The sequence below is a fragment of the Anopheles maculipalpis genome, chromosome X, assembly GCF_943734695.1.
Source record: "Anopheles maculipalpis chromosome X, idAnoMacuDA_375_x, whole genome shotgun sequence".
NCBI lineage: Eukaryota > Metazoa > Arthropoda > Insecta > Diptera > Culicidae > Anopheles > Anopheles maculipalpis.
In genome coordinates this window covers 796,400-812,999 of record NC_064870.1, presented here as the reverse complement: position 1 = coordinate 812,999, position 16,600 = coordinate 796,400, and the positions used below count along the sequence as shown (strand labels likewise).

Sequence of the window (16,600 nt, the reverse complement as noted above, 5' to 3'; positions counted from 1 at the left end):
GTGACCAGTGGCTATGCTTTTTTTTGTTGGTGTAAAGCACTACGTTGTTTTATCAACGATTAGATGACCTAGCGGGTTTGCGGCTTCCAGCCACGGCGTGTTGAGAGATCCGTATGAGCTGTCGATCGATCGCCACCAATCCTCTTCTGCAGGAAGTTACGCAAGGCGCACCAGCAGCACACAGTTCAGGTTGCGTAGCCAGATATTTTTGGTTGTTTTTCGTATTAATGGCGGTCCGGGATGCTGGATGGGAGAATCGCAATATCCTGCTTCACTGCTTTATGGGTCAAATGTTGCGCGTCTTATCAACTAGGCAATGATAGATTGTCTTAATGCAACTAGAGACACGCGACAAAGGGGATCAATTTTCACACAGGATCGCTCCTCTCTCTAGCGAGAACTGTGACTATTCAACTGCGTCTAGTAATGTCTAGTAACTAGTCTAGTTGTTAGGCCAAGAAATGAGAGAGAGAGATCACCTGGAGAAATGCATCCACGTGGCATCTGCGTTCCTTTCAGGTATTGCCCTTGGGGCAATATGGTTTCCGACCTGCCTAGTGCTTTTTAGCGGTAGGGTTATTAGTTTGCATAACCATTATTTATTTCGCCTTCTACTACTAAGCCACGATCCATCCTCCAGCTGCTCAAGGTTAAAGCCGCCTGCAAATATGCCGCTGGACCATGATCTTGCTCACCATTTCATTGCACCGTTGTGAGATTGCTGCTCCATGAGAATGGACTTTCACTTTCGTCGTGCGCGCCCTGCATGACTGTGGTTGCACTTGAAGAGTAGGCGTTTCAGCAGACACTGTGACGCCTTCATGATTTTTGCTATATTTGGCAGAGAGATGGCACAGGCAATGACGGCATACCTTCTTACTATTCAATGCCATACGATACATCCACCTTGCCCGGAGTGGTTTGTTTGACTTGAATTTTACAACGACAAACAAACAAATCTTGTACGAAACATATATCTTTCTCCTGTGTGAACCTGCCATTTTGTACTGACCCAGGCAAAGTTGATTGATTAGTTGTATTGTCGATGGGCAAATAAAATGTAAAGAAAAAAAAACTCCAATCGGGTGTGACACGAGGAAGGAAAACCAGTTGGCCCCGCCGGTGTGCTTTTCGACATCGCATCACAATATACAATAGCTTAACAGCAAAGATGCTTCCAGCAAAAGCCCCCGGTGACGCAACAGCACTCTACCCGTCTTCCGGCATCGACTCGGGTATCCTTTCCACGCGAGATAGCTTGTTGGATGTGACCTTTTAGCTATTGACTATTTACGGACAACAAAGTTGCAGCCGAAGCCCTACATTTTGTTATGAATAGAAGAAAAAAAAGGCTGAATTAGACGTCCGATAACTCCTCCAGTTGAGCAGAATTCGTTAGCATCCTTTATTTTGCTTATTATTGTACAACATTGCAACGCATGCACAACCACAGTACGACAAAAAAGGCAGAATTTATTTGGAGTTTTTTTTGTTTAAGCTAGTATTACATTGGCAAGGAATATCCTGTCAAAGGAATAGACGTATTTCCGAGGCACACCAACGGTTTTATAATTGGACGGAAGGTTTCAGGGTGTCATATGCATTCTACAAAACATTGCGCACTACATTTACATTGGGTATTTGTACAACGGCATGGGGCGATCTCCAGATCTCTGGGCTCGATTGCATCAATTTGGTAGTCTGCGAAGAATAGGTTCTACGGGATACATTGGTTTCGCTTAATCTTGTATCACCAACTTCCGAATGTTCGGATGAGGGCGCGAAAGACTATTTAAACGCTGTTCTTTAGGCTTCTTGTGTTTTTGGGTGCCGATAGCCGCCAACGTTACTGGCGCACCACCTTGCTATAGCTGATCTCCGGATCGATTTGAACCGATTGCCGCTGCGGTACGCCACCACTGGTTGTGGTATCTTTCTTAAATCGTTTCTCGTCAAAGTTTTTGGTGTTAAGCAGCTCGCGGAGCACCTGCTGCACTTCGGGAAACGCTAATGCATCCTCGGACGGGGGTTTTACATGACTGACGGAATCGCTCGATGCGGCAAAGACACTGTCCTGCTCCGAGTCGGCTAGCGTACTGGTTAAAGCTTGCGATTGGGCGAACGATTGACTTGCGGAAAACGAGCTTAAGGAAGACGATAGATCGCTGTTGGGTGGGAAAGCTTGATCAGTGAGCAGTGCGGACAGGGTCTCGTCATCGTTTTGAATGGCCACTGGTGGAAACTCAATGTATTCACCTGGAGATTTGTACACCTCAACGGTACTGGCGCCCCGTTTGGTGTTGTCGGAGTTCCCGTTGAAGGATCCTCTAACATCGATGTCCGACACGGACGGTACCGAGTTGATCAGCAGGTCGGTCGATGAGAAGCTCGACTGTGCGGATGCTTCACTGTTCACGATCGGTACAACTCCGCCGGATGATAGCTTAACATCGTTTGCGTCCGGTTTAATCTCGTCGATGATGACCGTGGTGCTGCCAGCATCGGTTTGCACCGGCTGCACGGGTTGGACCTCAACGCCTGGCGATTTGAGTACCTCGATCACATCGGTTTTCGTTCCCATCTGGAATCCGACCGATGGTACGATCTCTACCTCCGGCTTATCCTCCTTGGGATGCACTGGTGCCGGCGTCGGATGATGGGTAGCAACGTACACAGGTTCATAGTAGTAATACGGGATAGGTTGATAGTAATAGCTGTACGTGTACTGCGGGTACACCGGTGCAGGTGCAGGATGATGGATGTAAATTTTTTTCTTCTTCGGAAAGAAGAAACCGGTGGTCAGGTTCACCGCAACCAGCACTACCAATAACACTTTTAGGATCTGGGATGAATGGGAAAGAAGAAAGCAGAACAATGCTGGCAAATGAGCTAACGCTGTACGCTGGTTTCGCTGGTGTACTAGGTTTCCAGTATTTCGCTAGACACTAGGCACGGTTAAAAAAAACGGTTCACTCTACCTGCATGGCGCACTAAAACACACAACCAGTACAACCGACGTTTCGGACGAACTGAGAAGCGGCATGTACTAGTTATGGCGTTTTATATCGAACATTCAGATTTCCTCTAGTTCAGGCTTAATTTATGCTAATTAGGCATCCCATCCTTTCCTAATCTGCATCTGCTTATGGAATCTTCTCTATCGTTTTCCTATGTCTCTTTCTCGGTCGATTTTTCGAAAAGTTGTGTCGCTCCACGCTGGAAACCCATGTTTTACCTGCTGCGATGGTAGTCAGCTCATCCACTTTAGTGAAATCAGTGATACAATGACCTTCGGCCTTATCATTTTCGACGTTTGTAAAAAAAAAAAGATGTCGTCAAAGTGTAGCCTAATCCCAAGGCTGAAAGTCTCCTCAGGCCACACCATCATAAAAATCAACCGACCTACGCATCGAGTAGCTATAAACATCGCAAACCCTAGCCCCGCTGGTGGCAGAGTTTCAAAATTTTAACTGTCGTGTGTGTGTGAGATAATTTGAACCAAACTTTTGTGAGGAATATTTTTAAAAATTTTAAACTTGTATTTTTAATCGTTCAATACCCCTCCCTCCCCCCCCCCCCCTCCTCACGCTACAAAATTTGTGAATATAGGGGTTCGAGTTTGAGGTGACCCCCACGTAAGCAAGGAAATACCACACACACAAGGTCTTCTAGACTATTTAACACGAAAAATTGATAGTCAATCTTCCCTTTTCCTTTGCTGGATCCGATCGCACAAAACTATTTCCACTATTCCCTCCAGTGCTAGCTATGTGTGGCGCTTAACGACTTACAACTTCCGGAACGGAAATCTAGATGATGATGAAAGGGATATTGCAAAACTGACATCCAAATGTGCGACCGTTGATCTCGAATAAGCGCATACTTTATTCGCTATAATTTCGAGTACGCGCTCTACTGAAACCGCCCGTCCTACAGCGGGGGATTAGATTCGACGAGCTTCGCAAAGCAGCGACACTTTTAGAAGATTCATCAGAGGAAGATTTGAAAAAAAAAATCAAAACTTTTCCGCCATGGCCAAACTGGTTCAGGTCTACATTCTTTCGTGTTAAAATTCAATCCATAAAATTTACATTTTTCGTTTTTGTTTCGCATGCTAAACAACTGCCTAATGGGGTGTACTATTTCCGTCCCCTCTGCGAGAGGTGATCTCCAAAACGTGATCTTTTCAAAAAAAAAAAAATCAAATGAGTTTCCCACTGAAGAAACCAACATCTGACGCTTTACGGCGATGGCAGTGTTACGCTTTCGCCAACGTAATACCTTTTATCAGCCAAATCCGCATTCTTTGACAGGTTGGCAATAATACATAATTAGCATGCTTGTTTGCATCGGTGTATCAATTATTCGGAGTGGCGAAATAAACTGTTCAGCTATTATAATATGCATGAGAACTGTGTTTTATTATCAATTCCACAAGTACTTTCCTCATTAAACATATTGGACGTAACACAAAATTGTCATAGATATTCTGGAAGATTTTCGTCTAAATCGGATTCAACATGTAACAAAACGAGGGAAAAGAAATAAACTATGCACTACCAGCAACCAGCCAACCGCCACTGCATCTTGTTGCGACATTTTATAACATAAATGAAACAAAGACACATAATTTCACATAAAATTAACTTCTATTAAATTGCTTTATCCCGATTTAGTTCTTACTGGTGCGCACTTTTAATGCAAGGAATGATTAGAATACAGTTTATTTACCTGTTTCTCCTAACTATTGAAGTATGTGTGTTGTTTTTTTTTTGCTTCTTCTAATCGAATGATTAAGGTTGCAGTGTCAAGGTTATTATTATTTAAGCAGTAATACCTGCTACCCTATATTTCAAGGAAGAGCTAAGGGATGTGATGTAATTAAGTTATTGAGTATGGTGCGTAACTTCCAGTTAATCGTACATTTTGAATAAAGAAAACGGACCAGAACGGCCAGAACAAAAGGAGCACTTATTAAGGAATGCAATGAACCATCGGGCTCCATCCACGCCTGCTAAGGAGACGGGATTTCTTGCATAGAAAAAAAATATATCAATCTTTTGTTCTGATCCACACCACTGCCACGTTTCTAATCTTTGATGTGCTGTATGATGTTAGCAATTTGCACTGTTTCATCCCAGGCAGATTGATGAATTTATTTGCATATTATTTCAAACAAAGAAGCTTCAGTGTGTGTTTAACACATTAAAAAACAAACAAATACGACCTCTAACCGCGACCTACCCTGGCATATTTATATGCGATAAAAGTAGAAACTAGTTGGCCGGTCATTCGTGGCCCATATCCGCATTTCCGGTGCTCTCCCTCAGCTGTTGCCGCGCTACGCGTCACACGATTGTGTAGTACGTATCCTCGTCGTACATGGCTAGTGCTCCCCGGACCGGTACAGGCCCCCGCCGGCTAGTTACTTTTTTGAATTCAGTTTCGGCCAGTCGACAAAGTCTTGCCGATGTTTTCTGAAGAACCGCTCCGTTAGGGCAAACATAACACCCCACCCGAGCAGCATATAGCCAGTTTTGGCGCTGTACTCGGTCGGGTACAGCAAAATGACGAAGAACACCGCCACCTCAAACAAAACCGTCGTCATACACTGTGGGCGGGAGAATGGGTAAGGAAGTTTGAGTATTTCGCACCCGGCGCAGTAAGCAAATCCTGCGTGACGCATTACTTACCATTCGCTTCCTCATATCAACCGTTGCGTCCGGTGCGAAAGGAGACGGACTTACCGAACCCTCATCTTCGCGCACATTATGCAGCCCTAGGAACAGCTTGATACTGTCCTGACGGAAGCCATCCTGAAAATTGTTCTTCACATAGCGCGTCAGGGAGTTGAGCCCATCGCGGAACAAACCTTGCACCGTACGCTTCCCTGTGCGTGTGAAATCCGTTTTCAGCGCACCGGTGCCGGAATACTGCACCGATATCAGATCCGCGTTATCAGCCCAAACCTGTCGATTAAATATTGTATTCAATTCACGCACGGCCGGCGGATCAGTTCATGCTTTCCATACCTCTTTGAATGTTGCTTCGAACTGCGAATCCGGATCGATGTGCTTTTGTCCGGGCTTGAAAATGCCAAGTAATTTCAACGTTTGTTCAAGGCTGCGCTTCGCAATCAAGCTTTGTACCACATTCGTCCGGTCCAGACAGTCGATGCAGTTGGTGCGGAACACACCCTTCTGGAGGGAGTACACCTGCCCGTTGTGATCGGTGTGGAAAATGCCAAAGTTTTCCTGCTGGCTCGCGATCTGCGACATTAGCAAGCTCAGTCGATCGTAACGCATCTTCTTGCACTCTTTGTGGAAGTCGAACGATACGTAAGTAAGCAACGGGTTAGCGAGTGCCTTGACAGTCGCCTCGTACGCTTTCTCCAGCACCTCCTCGGCGCCCTTGTGATCGATCAGATTGATGAGGCCCTGGGCACCGTACCGTTTGCACTGCTCGTCAAAGTGGCGCGTGCAAGCGATCATGTGATCCATTCGCGTTGCCAGCTGTGGTCGCGGTTTGTACTGCAGGTTTGGCGTTTGGTTCCAGAAGAGCGGAATGCTGCCGCGGGTCTGCACGAACGACACACAATCATGCTCGGTAATCACAATCTGTTCCGTTTCGACGAAGTTGGCTACGTCGCCATCGCTGTTTATGCCACGACAGAACAACCGGGTGCCTGCATTCCGTACCGAGCGTCGAGAGATCAGTATCCAGCTGATTGTATGTCCGTTTATTGTCACATCCTTTATAGAGACGACTGCAACGATACAGACAAATAAATTTGGGCAATCATTGAGGAACTGCAAAGGGATATTGTAAAAAAAATGTTGACAAGTGTCCAAACACTACTCACAACCATGAATGATCGGAAGTATGTATCGAGGCAGCATGGGAAGCTGTTCCACTAACCCGATGTTCCACACAAAACGCTTATCGCTCTGCATTAGGAGGCCACGAGTATCACCGTCACCGGTATTGGTACCGATCCTTTGCAACGTATTGGTGAGATCTGCACCGTACGAAAAATAGAAGCAAGGTGTTGCTAGCACCTGGTGCATCATGGATAGATAGATCGCGTTCTGCTCCTTCTGCGCCTCGTTCAAGTGTGTCAGCGTAGCGGTGAGTGGAATCAGATCAGCACCGGCCATCTGCCAGATCGGCTCGTCATAGATAAGACCGACGAACACACGATGCGTCACGACAACCAGATGCAACCCACTGATCAGTCGGATCATGCCGAGCAAACCACATATTTTCCGCAGCTCGTAACCGAGGATCGGCAGCGTTTCCTTACTTTCCGCAGCTACAAAGTGAAAGGAGAAAACAAGCTCACCATTATTGGTACAATAATTGAAGACAGACGCACAAACAAGCGCAAGCAAATACATACTGTGCAGTGATACCTTTCCACTTGGGCGCTCGATGATAAGGAACTCCTCGACATTGCAAGGCTGGATGTAAAACCTATCCGGTGTAATATAACTGAGGAAAAATAGCAACCAAAAAAAAAACACGGATCAGTTGGGAGGATAAACGATAAACAACCAGGGATTTGAACGCCGCCAAACACACACCGAGTGTTGTTGTTGCAGAGACTTGTATTGTGAATGAACGTCCTTAGGGGGATTATAGCTTAAATTGAACAATATGAAATAACGACACCGTTGTCTCATATTGATTAATTAACAAACAACACCGCTCAAGCTTAGGTAAAGTGTTACTTACAGATTCATATCGTCAAAAATTCGTAAATCCATCTTGCTGTAGGCTGACCGTAAGTCGATGAGGCAAAGAAAATAGCTGACGTTCTAGAAGCGAATTAGCCCAAGATAGTGACAAGGAAAGTAAATTAAATAAAAAAAATTAATAAAATTACATCTGACAGCGTCTTCCACGTTTACATGGATTGTTGTGTACGGACGCGCGCGTTTCGTATACCAAGGTTTATATAGATCTTCCTCGAATGACTTTCCCACATAACGTCAAAACGCCGCTAAATTGACAGTAGCGCCGCATGCATACAAATTCTTGGTGTTATCTAATTTAAAACAGGGGGAAAAAACAACAAAACTTTGCAAAAGTTTGGAGATGTGAGAAGAAAGGTTGGAGATAAATAGGTAGATTTGTTCACGCTATCACCGTGTAAATGTGTTATTTATGATGTACTTCTATTCTTCAAGCAGTACGCGTGTTTAAGGGCTCAGCACTACTCCTATAAGCTTACTCTACCCTATCAAAATGATACGAAATATATTGCCACCAGCCCGGCTGTGCTACTCAACAATCACGGCAAACGCTACCGCTACACTCAGCAACAAGCTGCAACCGAAACTGGACGAATTTCGTACCACCGAGCAAAGCGTGGCAAACCACAGCCGTACAACGATTGGCCGGTTTTACACCATCCCGGTGGATGTGCGGAAAAAGGTCTTCGGTCACGGTGGGCTGCCGAAAAGCTTCGAAAAGCAGGTCAAAACATTTAACGAATGCTCGTTAATGGTGCGCCAGCCGGCAGTGGAGATCATTGAGTACATTAAGCGGACCGACTTTAACCGGCCTGTAAATCGGTTCGTACTCTACGGCGAGGACGGTGCCGGCAAATCGCTCGCCTTAGCCCATCTGCTGCATTACGGATATCAACAGCAGTACGTACTGATACACGTGCCCTGGGTACCGAACTGGATGAAGCGCGCGAAAGAGATAGCCAATTCAACCACCAAGGAAGGTTCGATCGATTTACCGCTGGACGGTGCGGCCTGGTTGGTGCACTTCAAAAGCCAGAATGGCCCTCTGCTGAAGGAGCTCGGGCTTACCGTAAGCCGCGATTACGTGTGGACAAAGCGTGAAATCACACCCACCGGTGCACCGCTGCTGGATCTCGTCGAGCACGGCATTAATCGGGCGAAATTCGCCTGCGACGCTATCGCTGCCCTGCTGCACGAGCTAAAGCAACACTCGTCTGCCGGGCGCGCCCGCACGATGGTGCTTATCGATGGGTTTAATGCATTCTTTCAGCCGCACACCCGGCTGCTGACCGAGAGCAAGGCACGCGTGAAGCCGGACCAAATCACGCTAACGGACCCATTCCTTAGCATCACGCGCAACGACTGGCGTAATGGTGTGTGCGTGCTAACTATCGATCAAATGGTGGCCGAGTTTAAGGATAAATCGAAGCCGCACCACAACGCATCGGATGCAGTGGACGCATCTCAACCACCCGTATCTGTGATCGATTCGCGCGAGTGTTTCGAGCATCTGGACCCGTTTGTACCGGTGCACGTGGTCGGGTACGATGAGGCGGAATATTACAGCTGCATCCAGTACTATCTCGACCGCAAATGGATACAAACGACCGAGGCCGGCTTCGACGATGAGCTGAAAATGTTAAGCTGCCAGAATCCGTACCAGCTGATGCAGCTATGTGCATCGTTGTAGGGTGGGTAATGTAGTGGTCAACAGAAGCTAGGTTTATTTGCATTTGCTGCAGTGAATAAAAGTGACTAAAATACACACGCCCACTAAAAGCGTTTTGGATGTTCGGAATAATGTAAAGCCCCTGCTGGTGGGTCACCTGGTTTACTACTTTTAACGTTATATATTTTTATTCTGTTCGATTGCTTTGATTGTCACAGCAGCGTAACGGCATTTCCACTCTTGTATTTTGTTCCATTTTTTCTTTTTGCTCAGTCTGCCAAATTTATACCATGCACGTGTTGTTTCATTTCAAATTTCTCTCACCAGTGACGTTACAAAACAGAAATTATATTGTAATATTATAGTTTTGCCTGCTCACTTCTGTAATACAGAATTTATATCTCGTCCATCCCTCTCCTCTCTCTCTCTCTCTATCTGGGTCCGCAATCGTAGTCATTTAAGTATATAATATGATGAAAATGCTTCTCAAAAGTAAATACAGCTTTGCATAGTGACAGAATATAGCACACCAATGAATCAATCACACCGTCCACCACAGCCTACACGTGGTATTGGTGCATTGCACGGTTTTCCGCTTCGATTCGATTCGTGCGAATTGTTGAAGAATATTTTGAAGCATTAAATAGACAAAGTTTAGTTACGAATAAGCTTAACTGTATATAATTTGTGCAATTTTGCAACACCAAACACAAACAAAAATTGAATCACAACATCGTTTTTGTATCTCAATGCCAAAAGATTGTTTCCTTGAGGTAATCGGCAAACCTATCGACCTATTACGCAAGTCTTCAATGTTACTGTTAAGTGCGGAATGACCAGAATTCAATATCAGTTTACTTTTTTTCCCTTTATCCGTATCGTACCATCGTTTCCACCATCATTGTGCTTCCCTATACATTAAGAGCTATAGTTTTTGTTTGTTGCTTCGAAAATTAAGTGACATTGCAGCAGCGTAAAGTTTTTTTTTTTAGCTAGATTTATATGATAAATTTTCTGCACTTCTTCTCGTCAGTCCAATTCCAAACTTCCTACAGTTCACATTTCAACTGGTACTGTTGATCAGTTCTAGTACTAGTTACAATGTAATACGTTTGTCAATTTTTTTGTAATGCCTGATTCGTGTCGTTTTGAATTAAAAAAAAAGGCACGTTTCTTTGAAACACCTTCGAAAACAACAACCCCTGGGCGATCCCATTACCACATTGAAAATAGTGTTGAAGTTAACATTGACACATTACAGTCTTCGTTTGTAGTCTGAACTATCCGATCCGACAATGAACTGAAGACATCAACTACAAAAAAAAACCGCACCTCCCCTCCCTACGCCAGCAATAATCATAAAGCTGGCCTACCAAAAGCAGCAAAGAAAAATCGATGAATGATTTGTTCTACAAATGAAACGTTTTTCTTTATAAAATAATTCTCAAGGCCAATCATACGATGGATACCTGTTTGTTCTACGGTAATTTTTCCCATTAATCGTATATGATGGCCCGAGAATTATTAGTAGAAATGTGTTCACACTACTATACTTCCTAAAACAAAAAAAAAAACAAAAAGGATCGGTTGAATGAATCGTGAATCTATGGAATGGCAAAGGCAAAAGCCGGCTGGCACAGATCACATTCTTAAGCGATTTGCTAGAGCATCGCTCTATCCGTCATCCATCTAAATATGCTATTTCTATTTCTCCCGTGTCCACCCACAACATACTCTCTAGCGACGCGCCCAGCCGGATTTTACAGCTCCCGCACACCGGTGCCATAGTTAGCACCGCCCGCCTTGTTCAGATGCGCCTTAAACATCTCCAGATCCAGATCGACGCTCGTTTCCACCTGCAGCTCGACCGCAAAGTTCTACGGAAAAAATATGATAGAAAGCAATTAGAGCATTGTGTTTGGCCGCACCGCACACTGCCACAAACTTACATTGATCACATCCTTGATGATAGACTTGTCGGTGGACATTTTGGCACGCTGCATCACGCCCACCTCCGGTCCGATCCAGGTCAGGAAGAGAAATTTGCTGCGCTTCGACATTTCGTCGCCCATCTGTATCCGGATGTAGCCAAACGCACGCTCGTCATCGTGAAACTCGCCGCAGAACTCGTCGAACCCTTGGCCCTTGGCAGAGCAGACAATTTTCAGCCCGTCGAACTTGAACACGGCCCATTCGTGATCGCTCAGGTTCGAGCGTACCTCCTCGTACGCCTCGCGAATCGCATCCTTATCGAGCGAAGTGGGTAAAGCCATCTGTACGGAAGAAGCATTCAAAAGGAAGCGTTCCTGAATGTTTGCATGCGATTGGCGCTGTACGGTGCAGCTATGAGTCATTTCACTCACAAATAGAAAGCTATGAGGGTAAAGGGAACTACAATTCACAGCAAAATGCTCAGCACTGTAGCGTACCGAGGTTGATGAAGGCATCAATCGGCAATCGGAGGCTAACGGTATCAGAACACACCGAAAGTCATTAATGCTTGTTCATTTTCAACCGGTCTCCGCCGTGCCTTATCTGTTGCGTGCAGTACTCATACTTTTTGTTTTCTCCTCTCCTATCAGTCAAGTCACACCAATAATCCACTTCTGCGAACAGGTCCCAGCGCACGTATGTTCCCGTTAAGGTTACGCGCTAAAAGTTTATCTTATCGATTTAGGTAAACATGTTACAAATAATGTTTGCTATAAGGGTAGATTAACCAACATTTGCTACAAAGTTTTCCCAGCTGGCAAAGTTGCCATTAGCTGTCGTCGCTCGAACCAATGTCCGAATCATATTTTCCGAATGAAGTAAATTAAATGTGCTTTATACGGCCGTACACCATTACAGCTACGGATGAGCTGCACAATACTCTCTTTCGCCTCTGCGGTAAAGTTGAGCCACAGCGTGGAGCTCTTAAAATGACGTCAGCAGTTCTTGCTTAACCGGAAACAAGAGAAAAAAGAAGGCTCGCAAGACACTCGGTTTCCTGAAGACGGATGGGAACCGTTGGAAAGCCCAGAATAGGAGAGAGAACAAAAAACCGAAAATCGCTAGAATCTACACGTGCTTTTTCTTTAAGTTTGGTTATGTTGCTTGCGCTTGAGAATTTAGAAGATATGCTGATAAATGCATTCGTTTCATTGGGTAGTTTGCTCGTTGTTGGGAAGTAATGAAGATACAGAACTCCCTGTTTACGGGCCTAATATCACATCAATGAATCTAGAAATATCAGTCCACGATCTTTGGAGTTTCCAGACATTGATGTAGTGTGTCTGTGTTCTTTTGTCAGTCACATCCGCTCCAAATATCCAAGCATCAAATCTCACCATCCGTCCTCGCTTGTAGGGGCATGCACAAAACAGCTGCATCCATTAATCATGCATTATTTACGTACACGTATTCACGCACGCATGCATTTTACTGTCTATGCGTGCGCGTAATAAGGATTGCAACTTAACAAAACTAAGCCTGTTTTCACCGTGGTGGACGAATTTCCCGATGCCCACAACAAGCATTTCCAGTAGTAGTACAAAACCGAGTTCCTCCCCCTCGTAAAGCAAGTAGGGCCCTAGCCTGCCCCGCAAAATGATCCATAAATCCGTCAGCTTTATTTTGGCTGCACTTGCAATTACAAAACCGTAAGCATCCTTGATGGTAAGTTTTGCCCACTTTCGTCTGTCTCGATGTGCTGCTGCTCGACCGGTTTTTTCATGTCATGGCTCTTGTAGCAGCGCCAGGTTGTATGCTTTACCAGACACGCTTTAAGAAGGCAAATCGCACAGCCTTGATCCTTGATGAAACATTGTAGCGACGCGATTGTTGTCACCGGCCATACAGCCGTCCATGAACCATATTCTTCAAGTGGTCGTTACAGCGCGATTGTCGTCGGACCATATTCGGGACATACGATATGGCCGTAAATTGCTTGAAGATACTGATGGTGGGTTGAGTTGATTACGTCATACATCGTGGTGGCAACTGTGGCAACTGTGGCAGAACATACACCAAACATTTGGTGGGTTTCATCTATGCGATTAGGCAAATCTGTTTTCTTTTATCTACTACGCCGGAAAGTGTAAATTTCTCGACTATTTATACATCCAGCATTATCTGGAGATGAGGAATCTTATGTCCAGACTGTGGACTGTGGTACACCTAAGGTGGACAAATAAATCTGTGGATGGATTGCACAACGTCAGACCAGACGTCTTCCCCACAACTCAACCTGTGTGTCCCAAAAAACTGGACACTCAGCACTCGGACATTCAGACGGTAGAGCTAGTACTGTCAGACTACAATCTCTGTACCGGATTTTGGCCAACAACAACCCAAAAAAAGAAGCAGACAATCTTGATGAAGTTTGTACAACGTTCCTTTACCCGTAAAATCATTGGTGCGTCCAGGAATAGTATATTTGGCAATCCAAAAGAGTACCGTACAGCCATAGGTGAATTGATCGATGATTGTACCGTAGGGCGCTCGTGCCTGACCAGGTGAGCTGTATAAAAAGCACCGTTGCATGTGCTTCTTTCACCTTACTTTCCACTATCCCACGGCTCGGATGGTTCGATTTTATCAAAATACGACGAGAGGTGCTTCAAAGTTGCAGTTTTGATCAGTTGCCAGCAAAATCCGCACGGTGGTAAGCTTTAAATCTTGTACCCTAAGCGCGGTTTGCTTGAACCCGAAGAACCCAGTGCTTCAATTGAGCTGGACTTGTCGGGCAATTATATAAGACACATGTCATTATTAAATTACTTTCTTCCTGCCTACCCTTTCCCACGTGCTGCTGAGTTTGAGTGTTTTATAAGGTGATTTAAAAAATCTTCAAAAATAGCTCCCCCAATAACTGTGCGCCCGATCCACACCCAAATGCGAGCGGAAAGGTAATGTTACTCCAAGCATATGGTGCATATTTCCAATAACGTTTCGTGCGTACATTTGTTTGCTACGGTACGGTCTTTCTCTTTCTCGTTCCATTTTCTTTATTTTTCGAGTTTCGCGTTTCGCTCAGCTTGTGCTCTATATTTCAGAAATACAGTTACCAACGCTACCCTTCCAAACCGAACCTCTGCAGAGTTTCCAAAAACTCTCTTCTTTTCTAAAAAAGAAAAAAAAACAGCGACCCTTTCTCCTCCTAGCGGGCAACGAAAAAAAAAAGAGGAACGAGATGAATTAAGTAAAATGTGAAATTATCCTCCACGCATTTAAAAGATCCACGCGATCCGTAACAAAGCACTTGCCCAGCAGTGCTTCAAGCTATCCGTTGAGGGAGAGGGGAAAGTGAGAAAGGGGGAGGGAAAAAAACAGATTTACCGGGCGTGGGCGCATTTTTGGTGTGTGTTTGTGTTATGTGTCTTCCTTCGACCGAGTCAGAGCTGTGGCCCCAATTGGGCATCGAAATTGGAACGGGGCGAGTGAACCAAAAACAAAAAAAAAAGCCCAAAGTGAGCATACCCGAAAGATATGCTACTTCAACGTGCCCCTGCCCAGTAAGGTGCTTCAAATTCAATTTCTATCCCACACCGTCAGCTGTGGAATGCAGCGAATGACTTTTTTTTTGTAACAACTTTCTTTGGCGAAAGATGTTGTAAAAATCGAATTTCCCCAAAAATCGCCTCAAGAGTCTCAATCGAATTTCTGACCCTGCGATATGAGCTTGCTCACTAAATCCCACTTGAATGGGTCCCAAAACATTGTAAGAAAGTCGGAGAAAACGTACAGCAAGAGCAAGAATTTGATTTCATCTGCTTTGGCGTTCATCCCGACCGCCAGAAAACCTGTTTCCTGATGTACCTGAATGTAGCATTCACGTAGTAGAGCAGATCAGCAGTATTGCAGGCCCCTCCCGGGTGGCACTATTCTTGCTGGAGTTACATTTGGTTTGCTAGAGTATCCGCTCCAATCAATGCCCTGGCGCACAACACTTGCCTGGCCGCAGAGCACATTCGTGACACATTTTTCTGTCACACGAAAGTGCATATGCGGCTCAGCGAAACTGGTCCCTCGGCGCAGGACAAGTGGCACAGCGCGCACAGGATGAAAGGCCTCACATCTTCGTTTTGCTGAAAAAACGAGTCTCACCAATTTCATTGGAAGTTGCATTTACACGTGTGCTGCTTTCCACCGCTGTTTGCGAACTTGTTTTTTTTTTCGCCGTCTCTCCTGGGGTCTCTCTGTGGACTCGTCGAATCCCTCGAATGTCCCAAACGGGCGTGTACGGTTCCGATTCGTATCAGCGCTTGTTGACTCATAAATCGGCAACGTTTTGCACACGGTAATTGAGTCTAATCACGTTGTGACTAATCACAACGCGTTGTATTTCAATTTATTGGCAACCGATACAACAAAAACAGCAAAATCGACCGTGAATCACAAAACTACCCCACCTTGATGAATCACACAAACCGAGTCGGATAGAGTTAGTCAGAGTAAAAGGCAATGGGGAAGCAAAGACGGGCAACGATTTCAATGACCATTAAGAAGAAGCAGTAGAAGCAAGCTGGGTTTGAGCAGGCAAGAGAACAGTTAGCTGATTCACCAGCGCAGTGCACTTTACATCCACTTTCCGTTCATCTGATTATTCTGATCATACACGAACAATCCTGCACAGTCCCGACAGAGGAAGCAGGCCACATGATTTTGGTAATAATTCACCACTTGCCAGCTTCTCTGGATGTATCAAAGCTAAGCAGATACATCTTTTCCAACCCCTTTCGGGAGATCTTGCGAATGTTGGAAGAAATGTTGGAACTTCATGGCGACATGGGGCACAATTGTCGATGACACATTTTTGCAAAACTTTACCACTTCCGCTCTACAACCGAACTTACCTTGCGGGGCTTAGTTTCAGACATTTGCTCTACTTCAACTGGATCAGACATGTTGTTGCTTGTAACGCTCGCACGTACAACGATTGATAGCGAATAGTTCAGGAAATGTTGGCGAATATTGAGACAGACTTTTGAGAGCTGGAATTTTCCGTACGATGGCTCCTCGGTGCTTGTTCCCTTGGAAGTCTTCACACTAAGCAGGGAACAGTTTAGACGGCACACTGATTCGCAACTTCACCACCCTTGGTTTTGGTACTTTTCTTTCCAAGCACCGACTAGCGCTACGCACATAAACAACACGGAAAATCGGACCCAACTGAGGCGTTTCACTGTGCAACCGG

At 45.2% G+C, this 16,600-nt stretch overlaps 5 protein-coding genes across 6 annotated transcripts in view; 1 reads left to right on the top strand and 4 right to left on the bottom strand.

Moving 5' to 3' along the window:
- The window catches only part of LOC126568561 (TOX high mobility group box family member 3-like), a 329,113-nt gene that overhangs the window by 116,441 nt on the left and 196,072 nt on the right, over window positions 1-16,600 (bottom strand). The window lies entirely within an intron of this gene.
- LOC126568119 (uncharacterized) lies at window positions 1,847-2,984 on the bottom strand. Its single transcript, XM_050224576.1, has 2 exons — window positions 2,979-2,984; window positions 1,847-2,842 (listed from the first exon to the last, which is right to left on the bottom strand). The coding sequence occupies exons 1-2, from the start codon at window positions 2,982-2,984 to the stop codon at window positions 1,847-1,849; spliced, it is 1,002 nt and encodes a 333-aa protein (XP_050080533.1).
- LOC126556846 (phosphatidylinositol-3-phosphatase SAC1) lies at window positions 5,353-7,766 on the bottom strand. The gene is made up of 6 exons (XM_050212379.1): window positions 7,735-7,766; window positions 7,400-7,491; window positions 6,863-7,312; window positions 6,033-6,766; window positions 5,694-5,969; window positions 5,353-5,611 (listed from the first exon to the last, which is right to left on the bottom strand). Exons 1-6 carry the CDS (start codon window positions 7,764-7,766, stop codon window positions 5,426-5,428), a joined length of 1,770 nt encoding a protein of 589 aa, XP_050068336.1. The 3' UTR covers window positions 5,353-5,425.
- LOC126558335 (28S ribosomal protein S29, mitochondrial) lies at window positions 8,248-9,454 on the top strand. Its single transcript, XM_050214335.1, has one exon. The coding sequence runs from the start codon at window positions 8,248-8,250 to the stop codon at window positions 9,442-9,444; it is 1,197 nt and encodes a 398-aa protein (XP_050070292.1). The 3' UTR covers window positions 9,445-9,454.
- Window positions 11,181-16,349, bottom strand: LOC126561092 (coactosin-like protein). Its single transcript, XM_050217041.1, has 3 exons — window positions 16,260-16,349; window positions 11,373-11,696; window positions 11,181-11,300 (listed from the first exon to the last, which is right to left on the bottom strand). Exons 1-3 carry the CDS (start codon window positions 16,308-16,310, stop codon window positions 11,184-11,186), a joined length of 492 nt encoding a protein of 163 aa, XP_050072998.1. The 5' UTR covers window positions 16,311-16,349; the 3' UTR covers window positions 11,181-11,183.